At 39.4% G+C, this 17,885-nt stretch overlaps 2 protein-coding genes across 2 annotated transcripts in view; both read left to right on the top strand.

The window, feature by feature from the left end:
- The window catches only part of LOC132614554 (WUSCHEL-related homeobox 11-like), a 53,094-nt gene extending 39,736 nt beyond the window's left edge, over nucleotides 1–13,358 (top strand). The window contains exons 3-4 of the mRNA XM_060329020.1: nucleotides 12,719–12,793; nucleotides 12,938–13,358. Of these exons, the coding sequence (XP_060185003.1) occupies nucleotides 12,719–12,736 (18 nt within the window). The 3' untranslated portion in view covers nucleotides 12,737–12,793; nucleotides 12,938–13,358. The remainder of the gene's footprint in view (nucleotides 1–12,718; nucleotides 12,794–12,937) is intronic.
- A 1,901-nt stretch (nucleotides 13,359–15,259) lies between these two features.
- Nucleotides 15,260–15,748, top strand: LOC132612839 (uncharacterized). The gene has a single exon (XM_060326920.1). The coding sequence runs from the start codon at nucleotides 15,260–15,262 to the stop codon at nucleotides 15,746–15,748; it is 489 nt and encodes a 162-aa protein (XP_060182903.1).
- The last annotated feature ends 2,137 nt before the right edge of the window (nucleotides 15,749–17,885 follow it).

The following is a 17,885-nucleotide window of genomic DNA, read 5'->3' as shown; positions in this document are numbered from 1 at the left end:
TCTAGCGGACTTGAATTAAGAAGTTTCAACGGGATTAAAAGAGAAAAGAATGAAGAAATTGGTACGAAAAGAATTACAGACTCAAGAACTAGTTAACAACTAAGTAAGGATAAATTACTAGTTGTTAATTAGTTAGAAGAATCAAAGAAGTGAAGTTAGGAAGTAGAAAAACCGTGGCAAACACTTAGAAAGTTTTTCGAAAAATTGAACGTTGTGCCTTCAACCCGTGTCGCGGATCGAACATGGGCGGCACCGCTCTCTGAACAATGCTGATGTGGCGTGCTGCTGACGTGGTGTGCTGATGTGGCACGCTGACATGGATTTTTTTTAATACCCGAATTTGGGCTGTGATTTTCAAATTTTATGACTTGGCTTGGACCCACACAACCTAATATTTTCCCCTTTTGGCCCAACAAACACCTTTCTACCACTTGACCTAGAAGCTTTGAATCGAACAAGCTTTTTGGTCATCTTCTTCCTATGAATATATGAACGTCTTCAAGAACTCCAAGAACATTCAAAAATCTAACCCCCCCTTAATTTACCTCCAAATCACTCCAAAATCTAGATCTAGGGTCTCTTTGTTGTAGAGAACAAAACCCAATAACCCTTAACCTCCAATTTCCACCTAATCAACATGACCCATCAACTTGTTCTTCAAGTTTTCAAGAGCTTCAAATTTCAAAAAATGGTGGATTCTTCAAATTAACTCCAAATCTTCCCAAATTTCGGATTTGGACTTCCTTTAACAAGCAGAACAAATCTCAATGGTTATCAACCTTCAATTTCAACAAAATTTCAAGACCCACCATGGTGTTCTTCAATTTTTCTTCAAAGCTTGAACTCAACAATGGGTAGATCTCTCAATATAGACTCAAATAACACAAAACTTTGGATTTGAAACCCTAAAACACTAAGGAACAAGAATCTAAGGTCAAATCAACAAAACAAACACAAAATTTTTAGGGTTTTTCAAGTAATTTTTTTTTTTTTTTTGTGGAATCAAAATTCAAGACTAGATTTGTTTCCACAAATCTATTCCAAGCTCTGATACCAATTCTTATAATAACGGAATAGAAAAGATAAGAAACTAACAAAGGAAATGGAAGATAACTAGATTGACACAAGAGAAAACACAAATTTGCAACCAAAGTTCTATATTAAATAAGACCTCCAAAATGTATAATATAAAGCACCAAACTCTTAAGATGACCAAGAGGGATTCAAAACACCCTAATAACCAATCCTCGCAACAAAATACTCAATCCAAGGCTTAGCAAGCACACTACTCTCAGAGAGTTTAACAATGTCAATATTCAAAATAGTCTAAGTCTTCCAAATAAAATAAACTCCTATTTATACTAAAAATATAAAGAAGTCAACTAAGTTATTACACTTCTACCCTTAATGAAGTAAGAGCCTTGTTTGGATGTATTCTTTGGCAATGAAACTTGAAATTGTAAATCTTCAAGTAGTAGCCACATTGCAAGCATGCCCATCTTCAACACTCTTCTCCAAACCGTCCTTTCATGCTATCATGAATACTTGGAATCCCCGGGAAGGCTCTAGAGTGTATTCAAGTATGTCCCTCCTCATGAGCAATGCTTGCATAGCTTGAATTTCCCTTACTTGGCTCCTTGTAAAAGGCCTTGATGCTACTTGGATTGTATTACTTTCACCTATTAACCGACTTCCACATCATAACTTGTCCAACCATAACCCCCAAACTTAGGCTTTTAGCTTATGTTTATACTTTCAAAGCACTTTGGGAGGTAGGATGCTAAAAGATAGATAAATAAATAACAAAAGGTTAAATCTTGTAATATGGTTGCCAAAGAAAATGTTAAATGTTCAAAAGGGGTTGACTAGGGAAAGTATGCAAGGGTAGGCAATTTAAGGCACAAAAACGGTCCAAGGAAGGCCTAACATCATTTTCCAAACCAAGTTAGTCTTGGATTTCTCCTTGAAACACATTCTGGGCAAGTTCTAGACCACAATTAATGCAAAAGAACTCACAAAAACCTCACCACACATGGCACATGAAAACCCAAGTAGAATATCTATCCATAACCCCAATTGAAACAAATGAACTCAAAAAGTCAGTCATAGCCTAAAGAGACTAATTAGTGAAAGTAAGAGCCAAAAATTGAGTCTAAAAGTGACAACAAAAATCTTTATTTCAATCATTTTTTTTTTTCAAAAATCAACAATTCATATGCCAAGGTTTATATAAGTTGGTATCAAGCAACCAAAAATTAGCTAAGGGGTAAAAAACCACATGCCAACACCATTTTTACTCCTAAACTACATAAAACTCACTTCTACACTTAACCTACAAGGCTTATTTCCCTTAAGAAAGTGCCTAACTATCTGTCATAGGGACAAGCCGACTCAAAACTACCTAAAAATACCGGGTTCAAAAGACATTAGCATCTTCGGGAAAAGAACCATGGCAAAGAAAAATCAAGGATATTGCTAATACACGACAAACATGAGCATACAAAAACACACACAAAAGAAAAAAAAAACTAGCATATCTTACTAATATAAATATGTCAAAATAAAATATCAAAATAAAGTCAATCTATCAAATTATCATCCACATGACATATCACACCCCATCACAAACATATCTATCAAAGTAAAGCCTCCCACAACTTAAAAGTTGCATTGTCCTCATTGCAAATATAGAGTTACAAGAGTGTACAATAAAAGAGCAAAAGGAGCGTAGAGGGGCTCCCTTAGTTCATGGTGATGGTTGCACAAGTTGTGTCCTTGCACTTTTTTCTCTTCCTTGTTTTCCTTGCTGTGCCAAAAAGGCCATTGGGGTCACTTTATACCCTAAAGATGGAAATTCTAGTATTGTGGAAATGGTCTAATATAGGTGTTCTTGCATTCTGACGCATGTCAAACACCATGACAAACAAATGCACTCAAGCCAACTCCCCAAAGAATATGATTCTTAACCCAGCTTATGAAATTAATAGCTCAAAAAATCTCAACAAGAATTATGAAATGGTTCAGCAAAACACCCCTTTAACATGTCTTTACAAGTTTAATATCATCTATTAACACCACAAGATACACCTATGCAGTGATATCCAATGCATCCCAAGCCAAGAGTTGAGCTTTCAAATATGAATTGACCAAAATGATTAGATGCAAGGAAACCATTGCTAAACTGAGACACTTATTATCAGCATAGAGATAGCAGAATCATATCAACTAATTGCAAAACTCTTGCCTACAAACAGTGTTCGAACTCCCCCTCGTATCTAAACCACACACCAAAACTTACTTCTATACATCTCCTAATGTCGCTCTCACCGGCGAACTAATTTCTCTCACACAATTTGTCGAATAGGTTGCAGGCATCATAATATGAGCTTTGTTTCAGCAACAATGGTGAGTGCGTGGTCAACCCTCCCAAAATGTTGGGAATTATAGTTTAGCACAGAAGCACAGAAACAACACTAAACACCAAGAATCATTTATAGAATCCAAACAAGTTTCGTAATTAATGCCCAGAATGTTTACAATTTGCTGAAATTTTGCTCCAAGAGGGACAAGGGATGCATTTGACAGCACGAGAGAAAGATAGAAGGATAGAACTTAGCCGAACAGTGGCGAGGTGGAGGGATGGCTGGAACCGGTGGTCAAAACTGTAGTTACGAGAGGGGAATAATAGGGGTCGATGGGGTGCTTTGTGTTTTAAGAGGGAAAAAAATAAAAGGAGTAGCAGCTTCCTTTGATGAAGAGTGAAATAAGCACTTCAGGTGCTTCAAGCCAACCTTCAAAAATAACTCGTGCTCTTGGCCTTTTATCATATTGTAATGCCAATGAACAAAACAAAATTCTACTTCTGCACTTCAGTGGTTTGACTAGTTTTTTTTTTTTTGGCAACTTCTTACTCCTTTATCCTTTCAAATTGATAAGATTCTACCTAGGAAACTCTAGAAAAACGAAAGAACAAGAAAATCAAAATAAAGGGTGGATGAAGAATAGAAATGGGAGAGGGTAGATGGATAGATACTTGACCCAAGAGCAAGAAATTTATGGATAAGAAAGGGTATATTAAACCCTAACCCTTCCAATCGGATTATCAAACCCTAGAACCTAAGTAATTCAAAATAAACAAACTACTCAAATGAATCCACATATGAGTAACATTGAATTCGATGGAAATAAACAATTCACTTTGCAACTAAGAATCATACTTAGAATTATGCAACCAAACAATCTATATTAAACTAAAGCTTTCAACTAAACAATCTCTTATAAGAGTTCTTCATTCAACATAATCTAAGGATGAAATAGCCTAAGTCTAATATTTATACTAAGAGATTTAAGAGCTAGGCTAGTTATTACAAGAATGTTATTAATGAGACAGGGCCTTGTTTGGCTAGTTGGATGTTGGCTTAAAATTTGAAAAGGCTTCTCTTGCACATATAGCCATCATCCAATCCTCAAGTTTGCAATTGTGACCATTTGCATCTATGGCCATTCTTTTGCACATCTAGCCACATTTGCGTTTCTGTCCCTTTGCGACCCTAGCCACTTTGAGTTTGACCTTCTTTCTTGTAGCTTCTTATTTCATTCCTCTACAAGCTACTTTCCATACTTCATAAGCCTTCTAATGGGGCTTGCATTCCTCTCCATGGGTCTCCAATGCTCCTTTGGTCATCCTCCCAGCTTGAATGGGTTGGAGTCCCATGACTTGGTCTTCAATGTGAGCCTTCAAGTGAAGTGTGCCTAGTAGGGTCATATCATCCTCCCTTTCTTGAAAAGGATTCGTCCTCGAATCCGAACCTTGCAAAAGCCAAAGGAAGATGGAAGACAACATACTTCTCAAGGATTAAGGGTTAGAACACACAATAATAACCACATAATCATGCCAAGGATGAACAAATTTATGGTACAACCACACATCAATAGTAATCATGCATAGAGAGTGCATACATGGGATTTCAACAAGGTGATTTCCCCAAAATTCAAGAAATAAGGGTAACATGAAGGAACTAAGGCTATTGGAATAGGGAACAAAGGATACCACATTGGCCCCCAAAGAGATAAAGCACATTAATTCCTCCCTTTCTAAGAAAGTTCTACCTTCATTTTGACTAAGTGTAAGATGTAAAATAAGGTCATTCCATGCTAGAGCCCAACTCTATACACTAGTCTCCTTAAGCAATGGTTTACCTACCAAGACATAGTAAGAGGACACTACACTAGGGTCATAAACAAAGATATTCCTCAAGTCATAGTCTACACATCCCTCTTGCAAACCCATCATAAACTTAAGCAATAACATACAAAGGGTTTCATGAGCAAAGAGGTCATAAGGAAAGGTATCACACAAGATATTGTTAGCAATTTGTAGCCAAGTTTTACCCTCCTTTTCACGATAATTCATTTTAGCAATCAAGTCAAATTCCCTCAAGAAGAGGTTTTTCTCATTAAGAAATGGATCATCATACCATAGTGGTCCTTTAATGACTTTGTGATCCCCACGAATGGCTTCATTTTCAATATCACAAGACATAAAGCCATGCATTTCACAATTATCCACTATGTCACTATCAAGTAAATTATCATCCTTGAAGAGAGTAGATTCAATCACAAGATCACATTCAAAACAAGCAAGTTCACTCTCAATAGGATCAATATCAACACAAGTGCTACCACTAGATGGACACAATTTACTTTTTTCAAGAAGAGTCAATATAGTCATCAAAAAGATCAACTAGTGTGTTAGCACTTTTCACCAAGACATCATCAATTAACAAAGGGTCACTAATTCCCACACAATGCAAAACTTTACATCTACTCAATTTTTCATCAAGCACAAAGTGATTCACATTTGCTAAAGTAGAAGGGTTAGCTTTGTTACCTCTTTGTTGAAGCACATCATCTTTGTCAATTTGGTCAAGTTCCTTGTATTGGCCTTCCTCTTTGGAAGAGGGTCGCACTATTTCACTTTCCAAAGGACTTGGAAACTCGGGTCCACTTCCCCTTTGGTGTGATCATCCACATGAGTACCTACAAAAGGAACAAGACAACTAGAGAAAATAGAAAGGATAGAGGGGTTAGCTTGACTTGGCACCAAGTCCTTCTCTTCACCACACCTTTTCTCTCCTCCTAACATTCCTCTAGCGACCATATAATTCTACATTCCTCTAGCGACCATATAATTCTTACTCTTCTCTTGGGTCGAACCTTGTCCTCCTTAAGCAACCAAGGTCTCCTTTTCACTCACAACCATTTCCTCCCTTTTCATCTTTTCACGTAGTTCTTTCATGACTCTATAGTCTTCACGCACTTCATAGGGAGTCAATGGAGCAAGGACATACTTTTTACCTTTGACTACAAAAGAATACTTGTTGGTCTGCCCATTATGTTGAGCATCCACATCAAATTGCCAAGGTCTTCCAAGAAAAATATGGCACGCTTGCATTAGCACCAGGTCATCACATAAGATTTCATCCACATATCTTCCAATGCTCAGTTTGATAATCGCTTGCTTGGTCACCTGCATTTCTCCACTTTCCTTGAACCATTGAAGCTTGTAGGGGCTAGGGTATTTTCTTGTGGGGAATTTCATACTTTCAACCAAAAATTGGCTAACCGCATTAGTGCAACTCCCACCATCAATGATCAAGGAACAAACCTTGTCCAAAATCTTACACCTAGCATGAAACAAGTTCTCCCTTTGGTCATTCTCTTCCCTAACTAGAGCTCGCATGGCTCTTCTAGCAATAATAGTATGATTCAAAGCCTCCTCATATCTAATCTCAACCTCTTCATCGGAATCACCTTCACACTAACTTCTTTCTCCCTCGTCATTATTACCATTCCCGCTCTCATCTTCATCATCGGTTCGGTACTCATCCCGCACAATAGTAATAGTCCTTCGATTGGGACACTCACTTGTATACTGCCCTCTCCCTTGGCACTTAAAGAATTGGACGGTAGAAGGATGATTATAGTTGAGTTTAGGGTTGTTACCTTCTTTAGCCTTATCATCATCCTTGGCTTGAGGTGTTAGAGTGTTGATCTTGGGCTTTTCCCAAGTGGAACTTTTCCACTTTTCTTTGCCTTTGCGCCAAGTTGAAGATGATTTGCCCTTGTCTTTGTAAGACCTCTCCTCTTTCAAATCCACTTCAACCTTGGATGCATCATAAAATGCCTCTTCAAGACTATTATAAGTTTTGAGCCTCATTGGTTTAGCAATTTCCTGATTCAAGTAGGCTACGAACCTTATAATAGTGCACTCCTCTTGCTCTTCTAGCTTGACTTTCATCCGCAAGTCCTCAAACTCATCTAAGTACTCTTCCACGCTTTTCGACCCTTGTTTCAACAAGTACACCCGTTTGATTGCATCTTGACGATATGTGGGTGGAAGCCACCTTATTTCCATGAGCTCAATCAAGTCGTTCCAAGTTGAAAAATCATAGATGTGTTGTTGAGCCCTTTGTAACTTCTTAGATGCCCACTAAGTAGAAGCATACCCCTCAAATTGAGTGGGGGAATATTGTCTATAAGGCCTCGGACACATTGTTTATGAGGAAGATGCGCTCACTTTGCAATTTCCATTCAAAGAACTCTTCCATATTGCTACCTCCTTCGAAAGTAGGAAGGTTTACCTTGATGGTGTTCAAATTCCACTCATTATCTTGCCATCTTCCCCGGTATTCATAACCATGGGGCCTTCCTAAGTCCTTATGACCTTGGAATCTAGGTTCATGGCCCGAAAATCTCTCAAAGCCTTCTCTTCCTCCCCAGTTATTCATCCCTCCACGCCTTTCTCCTTGCCGGTTATCATCCCACCACCTATCTTGTGGATAATCATCATACTCTTCTTCATTCATGGAGTATTGGTATGGGCGTTGGTATTGGTTTTGGTTAAGAAAGGATCTTGTATTTGGGCTTGGGGTGAAGCTTGGGCTGCTTGTTGTAAGATCACTTGAGGGATTGCCTCATTCGGGTTGTTTTGGTAAACTTGGGGATAGGTTTGTCGATTGGTGTTTTGGAATGTGGAGTTTTGGGGTGGAAGGTTGGTCGTTTGGGGTGGTGGAACTCTTTGGTCGGTAGTGATTGTGGGATTGGGATTGCACAAAGCATGTGCTAGTCCCGGGGTAATGGTTGGTGTCGTATCTTGTGTTCTATTCCCATCACCTTCATTCCTAGAACGGGGAGTGCCCATTCTACTGGAACCATCCTCTTGAGCTTTCTCAATGCTTACCATCTGCTCATCCATACCACTTAACCTCCCAACCATGCCACGCATATCCCCTTCCATGCCATTCATTTTCGCTTCTAGTTTGCATTCCATCGCCGCTATTCTTTGGAGAATCACTTCTATTCCGCCCATGTTAGGGAATTCTTGCGTATTTTGAACCGACATTCAAACCTGTAAAACTAGCACACAACGTTAGTAATAAAAGCCTCACGTCACTCGTATTTAACTCTCAAACCTTACCACTCTCCCGTGCGCCTTCGAAGTTGTTGATGAATCACTTAACTAATCGAATTCACACGGTTGCTTATGCTTTGTGGCAGAATGGATAGATACTTGACCTAAGAGCAAGAAATCTATGGACAAGAAATGGTATATTAAACTCTAACCTTTCCAATTGGATTATCAAACCCTAGAACCGAAGTAATTCGAAATCAACAAACGACTCAAATGAATCCACATATGAGTAACATTGAATTCGATGGAAATAAACAATTCACTTTGCAACTAAGAATCACACTTAGAATTATGCAATCAAACAATCTATATTAAACTAAAGCTATCAACTAAACAATCTCTCATAAGAGTTCTTCATTCAACATAATCTAAGAATGAAAATAACCTAAGTCTAATATTTATACTAAGAGAATTAAGAGCTAGGCTATTTATTACAAGAATGTCATTAATGAGGCAAGGGCGTTGTTTGGCTAGTTGGATGTTGGCTTGAAATTCGAAAGGGCTCCTCTTGCACATATAGCTATTATTCAATCCCCATGCTTGCAATTGTGACCATTTGCATCTATGACCCTTCTTTTGCACATCTAGCCACATTTGCATTTCTGTCCCTTTACGACCCTACACACTTTGAGTGTTGGCCTTCTTTCTTGTAGCTTCTTATTTCATTCCTCTCCAAGCTACTTTTCATACTTCATAGGCCTTCTTATGGGGCTTGTATGCCTCTTCGTGGGTCTCCAATGCTCCTTTGGTCAACCTCCTAGCTTGAATGGATTGGAGTCCCATGCCTTGGTCTTCAATGTGATCCTTCAAGTGAAGTGTGCATGGTAGGGTCATATCACAAATGTAGTCTAAAATTTATCAAACTCGGTAGAATGATTAAAAATAATAAGAAAAACTTACTTAAAAATTAAAATTGCAAAATTAAACTAAAAATTAAGAAAATATGGGTTTTCTCCCATGAAGCGCCGCATTTAACCTCGTGGCATGACGTGAGTTAACTTTACCACTTTTCTTTCCACTTTTAGGATATGAATTGTCGCCCCAACTTTGAATCAAGATTACGATGATACTCATTGGGTGGTGGTAGAATATTAAAGATGCCAACTCTCGGGTATTGTATTTTGCACTTTTTGGCCTTTAAGTGAGGCATGTCATTTTATTTTCTTGGCATGGAAAACTTAAAAAATAAAACGCTTTGTTCTTCATCTCCAAAATTCTCTATAGGCTCGATTAGTTCAAATTTCGTTTCACTAACCAAGCATAATGTTGAAAAATGATTGGAATGCTGTCTAAGGCCCTCCATTTTCAAATTCGCTCCATCTTTGACATTCTCACCCCCAAAATGAACTAGAGTCAATGTCAACATTTTCCATGACACCGATTGACTCTAATTCCCTTTCTTCTTTGGCATCTCCAAAAATCATGGATTCGGTTGGAGAGTGTTCAATTCATGATTGGCCTCCAACATAGGCATTATCTTCTTATATTGAGCATTTGAGAGTTCATCTTGATATTGTTCAAATGCCTGGCAACTGTGCCAAAATTGATAACGTCCAAATTCACTCCTCAAAGAGAACCGTACACGATCATCGCAATATAATTTACCCAATTATGAGTCCGGGTCAAATCCACAGAGAACAATATAAAGGCGATTAAGACAGTAAAGGATTATCACTAACTAAGCTAAGCCAAACACATTTTCAATATTTGATTTTTTTCATTTAAAAATACTAACAAAGATAAAACTAACTAGAAAGCGGGTAAAGTGCTCAATGGCCTCACAAGCAAAGGAAAACAAGATAAATTACTCTCTAGTAACGATCCAATGTATTTTACGATCTTACAACTAAGAACGAGTTTATGTTAATAGATAATGATTTCTAAAATCTCATTGAAAGTCTTCCAACCAAATCAATGAATTTCACTACTGAGCTTTTCCAAGCCTCAGAGTGTGATATTAGGCACACTCAGTTTAACCTCAAGTTAGCTATCCTATTCCTAGCTCAAGTAATTAGATGAGGTACAAAGCTCCAAATCCTTGCTATCTACTCTTTTCCTCACCCTAACTTTCTTTTCTAAGCAAAGCCAAGGCAAAAAGGCACACTTAATGTTTGCAACCACTAAATGACATTAAAGCTTGAAAACTAAATACATAAACATTAACCCACTTCATTAGAAATAAAAATCGTTTAGTACATTAGCAAAACAAGAGATTCAATCCAAACTTTAACAATGTATACTTCCATAAACAAGGTTCAAGTATTGAAATGAAATACTACACACTAAAATATTCAACACATAGCAAGAGTTGTGGAAATGAGTAAAGAATTTTTCATTGTGTGCCTCTAAATCTTCAAATCCTAGGCCTGGTTGGTGTTTCTTGCTCCCAAGCTTGGAAGAGTTGGCCAAAGATGAAAGTAATTTACCCCAAGTCTTGCTTTTGTAATTCCCTAACTTTTCTAATCAAAATAAGACCAGAACAACCCCATATTTTTAGATATACAAAATTTTCCTGTTTTTGCACTTCTAACCATTTTTTTCCATTTCTTCAATTTGACCTCTTTTTGACTTTTTTTTTTTCACTTGATTTCTTCCGATCACTTCTAAATCACATAAAACTTTTAAAATGGAAGTAAACGACATTAAATGCACTATTTTCTCAATCAAATAGAGCAAAAATATAAGATTAAAGAAGAGATAAGTTGGTAAAATACAAACTTATCGCAACACCTAGAGGTGCCAATTTGAGCCCATATTTAGAAAACCAACCCATTTAACTCACATTTTAGTAAGTTAGGTCACTCATATTTTAAGTTGGTAAATATGGGCTTCAAGTCTCTTTTGAACCCATAAACATATGGGCAAATATGGGTATCCATATAAGAACACACTAGACCCAATCACAACTTATTTCGAAAATGAGAAATTTCTTTCTTACCTCCAACCCCAACCCTTACCCCACCACCCACCCCGCTATGCCCCACCCTCACCCTCCCCCAACATTTTCTATTAATTTATTTTACTTCTTTAATAAAATATAAAATGTGAGAAATATTTTCATAACCCCCACCCCGAAAATTTCAATTTCATATATTTTACTCTTATAAATTTTTTATAAAAAATGGAAAAAAAAATTCTGACACCCCACCCCACCCCCTCCACGACCCCCACCCCGTCAAATTTCACTTTCATATATTTTACTTTTATAAAATTTTTATAAAAAATGGAAAAAAAAAATTCTTATCCCACCCCATGACCCCCCCCCCCCTCCCAGTCCCCCTGAAATTTCTATTTGGTAATATCACTTATGATATATGAAAAAATTATAAACATTACACTTGAAATAATATTAAACTTGTATAATATGGGTTAACCTATAGCCAACCCACCCATTTATCACCCAACCCATATTTACCCACATGAAATATGGGTGCTTTGAAACCCAACCCGTTTTTGGTCAACCATTTTCAACCAAACCAAATCCAACCAAACCAACCCATTTGCCACCTCTAACTACACCCACCCACCCCTGTTCCCCACCCGACACCCCTTAACTCCTCCTGAATTTTCTACTTCATTTTTAATTTTACCTTTAATTTTTTTTTTTTATAAAAATAAAAAATTTGTGTGGTTAAATTTTGTATGGGGTGGGTGGTGGTGAGGGATAGTGAGTGGTCGTGGGGTGGATAAGAATTTTTTTTTCATTTTTTATAAATGTTAAATAAAATATATAAAATAGAAAATTTGGGAAGGGGTAGGTAGGAGGGTTGGATAGAGCGGTGGTGTGTGGTGGGGTTGGGGTGGGTGGTGGTGTGGGGTAGGGATGGGTGAAGATGAAGTGGTTGGAGGTGGTGGTTGGGTGGGGATTGGATTTGGTTGGGGGTGGGTGTGGTGGTTGGTGTGGTATGGGGTGATGGGTTTGGTGGGGCATGGATGGTATTTTTTGAAAAATGTTTTCTAACAACTAACCGAACATGAGAAAATAAGTGAGAAAATAAGTAGAAATTCACTTATTTTCGAAGAACACATTTTTCAGGAAAATATTTTCCTCCATACCGAACATATCCTAAAAGTTTTTTTTTTAAACTTTGTGTCTAGTCAAATAGTGTTACATAAATTGAGACGGAAGCAGTATTCTATTACTTATTCAAAATAACTTAGCTCCTAACTAGCTACTAAATGACCCCTTTAATTAGTTGTGCACTCCTTTAAAGGAGACTAATGAAGATGTAATCTTTTTTACAGGTTTCAAGACCAGCTTAAAGTGAATTGTTCGACCTCTGACTTCGGAACTATCCTTGTATTTTTGTTTTCTACCCAGTAAGTTAAATTTTCTTACATTTAAGCAATAATTATCCATAGTTTGTTTTGATAGATATATATATATTCTGTCCCTCTCCTTTTATACTCCATTCCCCCCACCCCTTCTCCCGCACAATCAATATTTCATTTGTTTTCATTCAGGATGTATACGGGTAAAACCGAGAACAAGGATATTCTCGATTTCCCGGCATGAAAATTGAGTTCGGTTGGGGCTGGATCGACCACACCAGGCCCTAGGTTGTTGAGTTCGGTTGGAGTCAGACACCGAGATACGATGAGAAGGCAGTTAATCACCATAATGAGGACACTGAAATATCTGCCACCAGCCGGATATTTTGGCACCAATCTCGCCCATCAGTTACTGAAAGATTATGTGTCTTATTTAGACTTGTACTAGGGTTAGGAGGCCCCCCTTTACTTTAGACGTTTTCTTTTTCACACACACAAATCCAAAAGGCAATACAATTGTTAGCAAGTGTTCATTCATCTTTCTAAGTGTTTTATCACTGTTCATTGTTCATTATACAACCACTGTAGATCGATCTCGGTTCCCCGAACCCGAGGCCGATCGTTACTTTGCTATGGTTAGATCTCTTGTATTTGCATTTACTTCATTGTTTGCCGCTTAATAATCATTTGTGTTAAACCAAACCGCATATCCTTCACACCGCGTTCAAATTCAATTGTTATATATTTTTAGGGTAAACACATTGGCGCCCACCGTGGGGCCTAGATAATAGTGGTGGTTTAATACAAGTTTTGATAACACTCGATATTTTACACTTATTCTTTGAAGTTTGATTTCAGGTCTACCTGATATGTCATACTCTCATTCTATCAATTTTCACGCTGAATCAAACCACCACGAGGAAAAAGACAACGGGGTACCTAACGACAACGTGCCCCCAATCGATCCTAACCATATCGAGTCGTCAATGGGTGACGTGCCAGTAGATGGGGATAATGGATCCATGTTGCAACAGCTCCGGAATCAGTTGGACATGGCTATGGTACAATTGCAAGCCCAACAGGCAGTTATAGCGCAATTGCAAAATCAAAATCAAGCACCCAATGCTGCTCCATCTGAACAGACTGAGGAAACCGAAGAAAGGCACATTGCTAGGAACAACGGGAACAACCCCTGACAAAATGTTGAGCTAATAAGAATGCTCCAGGAACTGGCGAAACAAGTAGAGTCCGGGGACAAGAAGATAGAGGCGAATGACAAGAAGGTGGAAAACTATAATGTAAGGGTTGATCAAATTCCTGGAGCGCCCCCGGTATTGAAAGGACCGAACTCGACGAAATTCTTTCAGATGCCTTTCCTACCTAGTGCTACACCAAAACCGATCCCAAAAAGGTTCCGCATGCGCGACATCCCGAAGTATAATGGGACCACTGACCCAAACGAGCACGTGACCGCATACATATGTGCCATTAAAGGTAATGACCTCGCAGAGGACGAGAGGGAGCCGGTGCTTCTTAAGTTCGGGGAAACCCTATCCAAGGGAGCAATGATATGGTATCACAATTTACCCGAGGGTTCAATTGACTCGTTCGCTATGCTTGCAAATGCTTTTGTCAAAGCTCATACTGGAGCCACAAAGGTTGAAACCAGGAAATCGGACTTGTTCAACGTTAAACAACAAGATGATAAAACCCTCCGTGAGTTTGTAGCCCGGTTTCAAATGGAGCGTATGGATATTCCATTAGTTACAGATGATTGGGCCGTTCAAGATTTTACCCAAGGGCTCAACCCAAAAAGCTTGATCACATCTTTGGAGTTGAAGCAAAATCTGGTGGAATACTCGGCAATCGCTGGGCCGATATGCACAACAGGTATCAATCGAAGATCAGGGTCGAGGATGATAAGATTTTGGGAACTGCATCGGGATCGTGGCCTCCCAGTAAAGGGAATGATCGATCGAGAAGAACGACGGATCGAGAACCGAGACCATCACATGACAAATATCAGCCTTATCCACCTGATCGAAGGGGTAATATGCGCAACGGTGAATCAGGCAAAAATGATAGGAGGAATGATCGCGGCCCGAGTAATCGAGGATTGATGAACAGGAATGCTATCGACAGATCATCGAGAAATAAAGAAGCCCCGAGATTATTCGAGTATAATTTTTGCATCGATGTGGCGTCTATAGCAATAGCCGTCATCCGCAACAGAGAAACAAGACACCCGAGGCCAATTCAATCCGACCCAAAAAAATAGGATAAGTGCCTGATTTGCAAGTACTATCACACCCAAAGTCACCGAATCAAAGACTGTTAACAGTTAAGAGAGGAGGTCACTTGTCTGTTTAATCTAGGTCACCTTCGAGAATTCCTAAGTGAACGGGCCAAAACTCATTTCAAGAACGTAGACGCCAACAAGCAAGATAGACAGGAAGAGCCTCATTAGGTGATCCACATGATTATGGGGGAGCGGACATTCCCCAAGGGCCGGTAATGAAGCGCACCAAAGTTTCCATAACAAGAGAAAAGCGTATCCGAAGTTATGACCTCGATGGTCCCATCTCGTTCAATGACGAGGATATAGAAGACATCGTTCAGCCCCACAACGCTGCACTGGTAATATCTGTCCTTGTTAATAAAGTTAGAATTAAACTTTTGCTGATTGATCCAGGTAGCTCGGCTAATATCATCCGATGGAGAGTCATCGAGCAGCTGGGACTACTAGACCAGATCGTGCTAGCAGTCCAAGTCCTCAACGGATTCAACATGGCCTGTAAAACGATGAAGGGTGAGATCACCTTACCAATCAACACAGCTGGAACCACGCCGCAGACAAAATTTTATGTGATAGAGGGAGACATGGGATACAATGCATTATTTGAAAGACCATGGATTCACAACATGAGAGCAGTGCCTTCAACTCTGTACCAAGCGCTAAAGTTCCTGACCCCAGAAGGGATCAAAACAGTTCATGGTGAGTAGCAAACCGCAAAGGAAATGTTAGCGGTCGAAGAAGCGGTTGCGACGGCTAAGGCTCCAGTATTGAATGACGGAAAGTCAAACAAATTGGAAGACGCCAACTAGGGATCACAGGTTCCGATCCCGGTGTCCTCGGAAGATCGGGATAGGAACTCGCCAGATGAAGAGATCGACTTTGGAGTCCCGAGGTCCTTCGTGGTACCAGATGATTCAGATGCCACTAAGTCCACGGTAGAAGAACTTGAGCAAATCATACTATTCGTTCATCTATCGGACAGGAAAATATACCTAGGTATGGGGTTAACCCCCGAGCTCAGGAAACAATTTATTGAATTTCTTAAAAATAACTCTGATTGTTTTGCCTAGTCCTATTTAGACATGACAGGTATCCCACCGGAGGTGAGAACGCACAAGCTGAGTCTGGACCCAAGTTTCCCTCCAGTTAAACAAAAGAGAAGGCCGCAGCCCGAGGTCAAGCATGCGTTCGTCAAAGACGAGATATCTAAACTCCTTAAAATAGGATCTATTCGGGAGGTTAAATACCCGGACTGGTTAGCTAATGTTGTAGTAGTACCTAAAAAGGGAAAAAAATTTAGAATGTGCATAGACTACAAATATTTAAATAAGGCATGCCCGAAGGATTCATTTCCTTTGCCCAACATCGATCGTATGGTCGACGCTACGACGGCCACGAGATACTGAGTTTCCTCGATGCCTACTCCGGGTACAATCAAATACAGATAGACCCAAAGGACCGAGAATAAAACTCTTTTGTGACTAGGTTTGACACATATTGCTATAATGTAATGCCTTTCGGCTTGAAAAATGCCGGTGCCACCTATCAGCGGCTAGCTAACCACATGTTCGAACACCAAATAGGAAAATCAATGGAAGTTTATATAGATGAAATGGTTGTTAAGTCCCTGCGAGCAGAGGACCATTTAAAGGATTTGCAGGAAACTTTCGACATATTAAGGAAATACAACATGAAGCTGAACCCGAAAAAATGTGCCTTCGGTGTCGACTTGGGTAAGTTTTTCGGATTCATGGTATCAAATCGAGGGATAGAGATTAACCCGTATAAGATAAAGGCAATTGAAGATATCACTATGATAAACGACATCAAAGGGGTGCAATGGTTGACCAGGCGGATAGCTGCCCTGAGCCGATTCATCTCCAGATCCTCGGACAAAAGTCATCGATTTTTCTCATTGCTGAAGAAAAAGAACGACTTCGCCTAGACCCCCAAATGTCAGAAGGCTTTAGCAGAACTCAAGAAGTACTTATCGATCCCACCTTTGCTACACACACCAAAGGAAAACGAGCAGTTGTATCTATACTTGGCGGTGTCCGAGATAGAGATAAGTTGTGTCTTTGTTCGAGTAGAAAAAGGTACGCAATACCCAGTTTATTATGTGAGCAGGACCTTAGGTGACGCTGAAACCCGATACCCACACTTAAGAAAAACTAGCATTGGCTTTATTGAGTACATCTAGAAAATTAAAGCCTTACTTTCAATGTCATCCTATATGTATCGTAACATCATACCCCTTAAGGAATATCATGCATAAACCCGAACTCTCAGGACAATTAGCAAAATGGGTTGTCGAGATTAGCGGGTACGATATTGAATATAGACCCCTAACTGCTATCAAATCCCAAATACTGGCGGACTTCATGGCCGACTTCACACCGGCCATGATCCCCGAGATCAAAAAAGAATTAATCCTTACCTCGAGACTAGTTCGGGGGTCTGGACCTTATTCACGGACGACGCTTCCAATGTGAAGGGGTTTGGGTTGGGGATCATTCTGAAACCACCCACTGGTGATGTAATAAGACAATCTATTAGATCTTTTAACTTTACTAACAATGAAGCCAAGTATGAGGCTATGATTGCAGGTTTAGAACTGGCTAAAGGCTTGGAAGCCGAAATCATTGAGGCCAAGTGCGATTCCCTTCTGGTGGTCAATCAAGTGAACAGTACATTCGAAGTCAACGACGACCGAATGTGAAGGTATTTAGAAAAACTACTGGTGGTCCTTCATCGATTCAAGGAATAGACGTTGGAGCACGTGCCTCGGGACCAAAATGATGAGGTCGATGCCCTGCCAAACTTGGGATCATCGGTAGAATCGGA

The sequence above is a fragment of the Lycium barbarum genome, chromosome 10 (assembly GCF_019175385.1).
Source record: "Lycium barbarum isolate Lr01 chromosome 10, ASM1917538v2, whole genome shotgun sequence".
Taxonomy (NCBI): Eukaryota; Viridiplantae; Streptophyta; class Magnoliopsida; order Solanales; family Solanaceae; genus Lycium; species Lycium barbarum.
The sequence above is the reverse complement of the archived record's forward strand: the minus strand, read 5'-3'. Positions and strand labels throughout refer to the sequence as shown.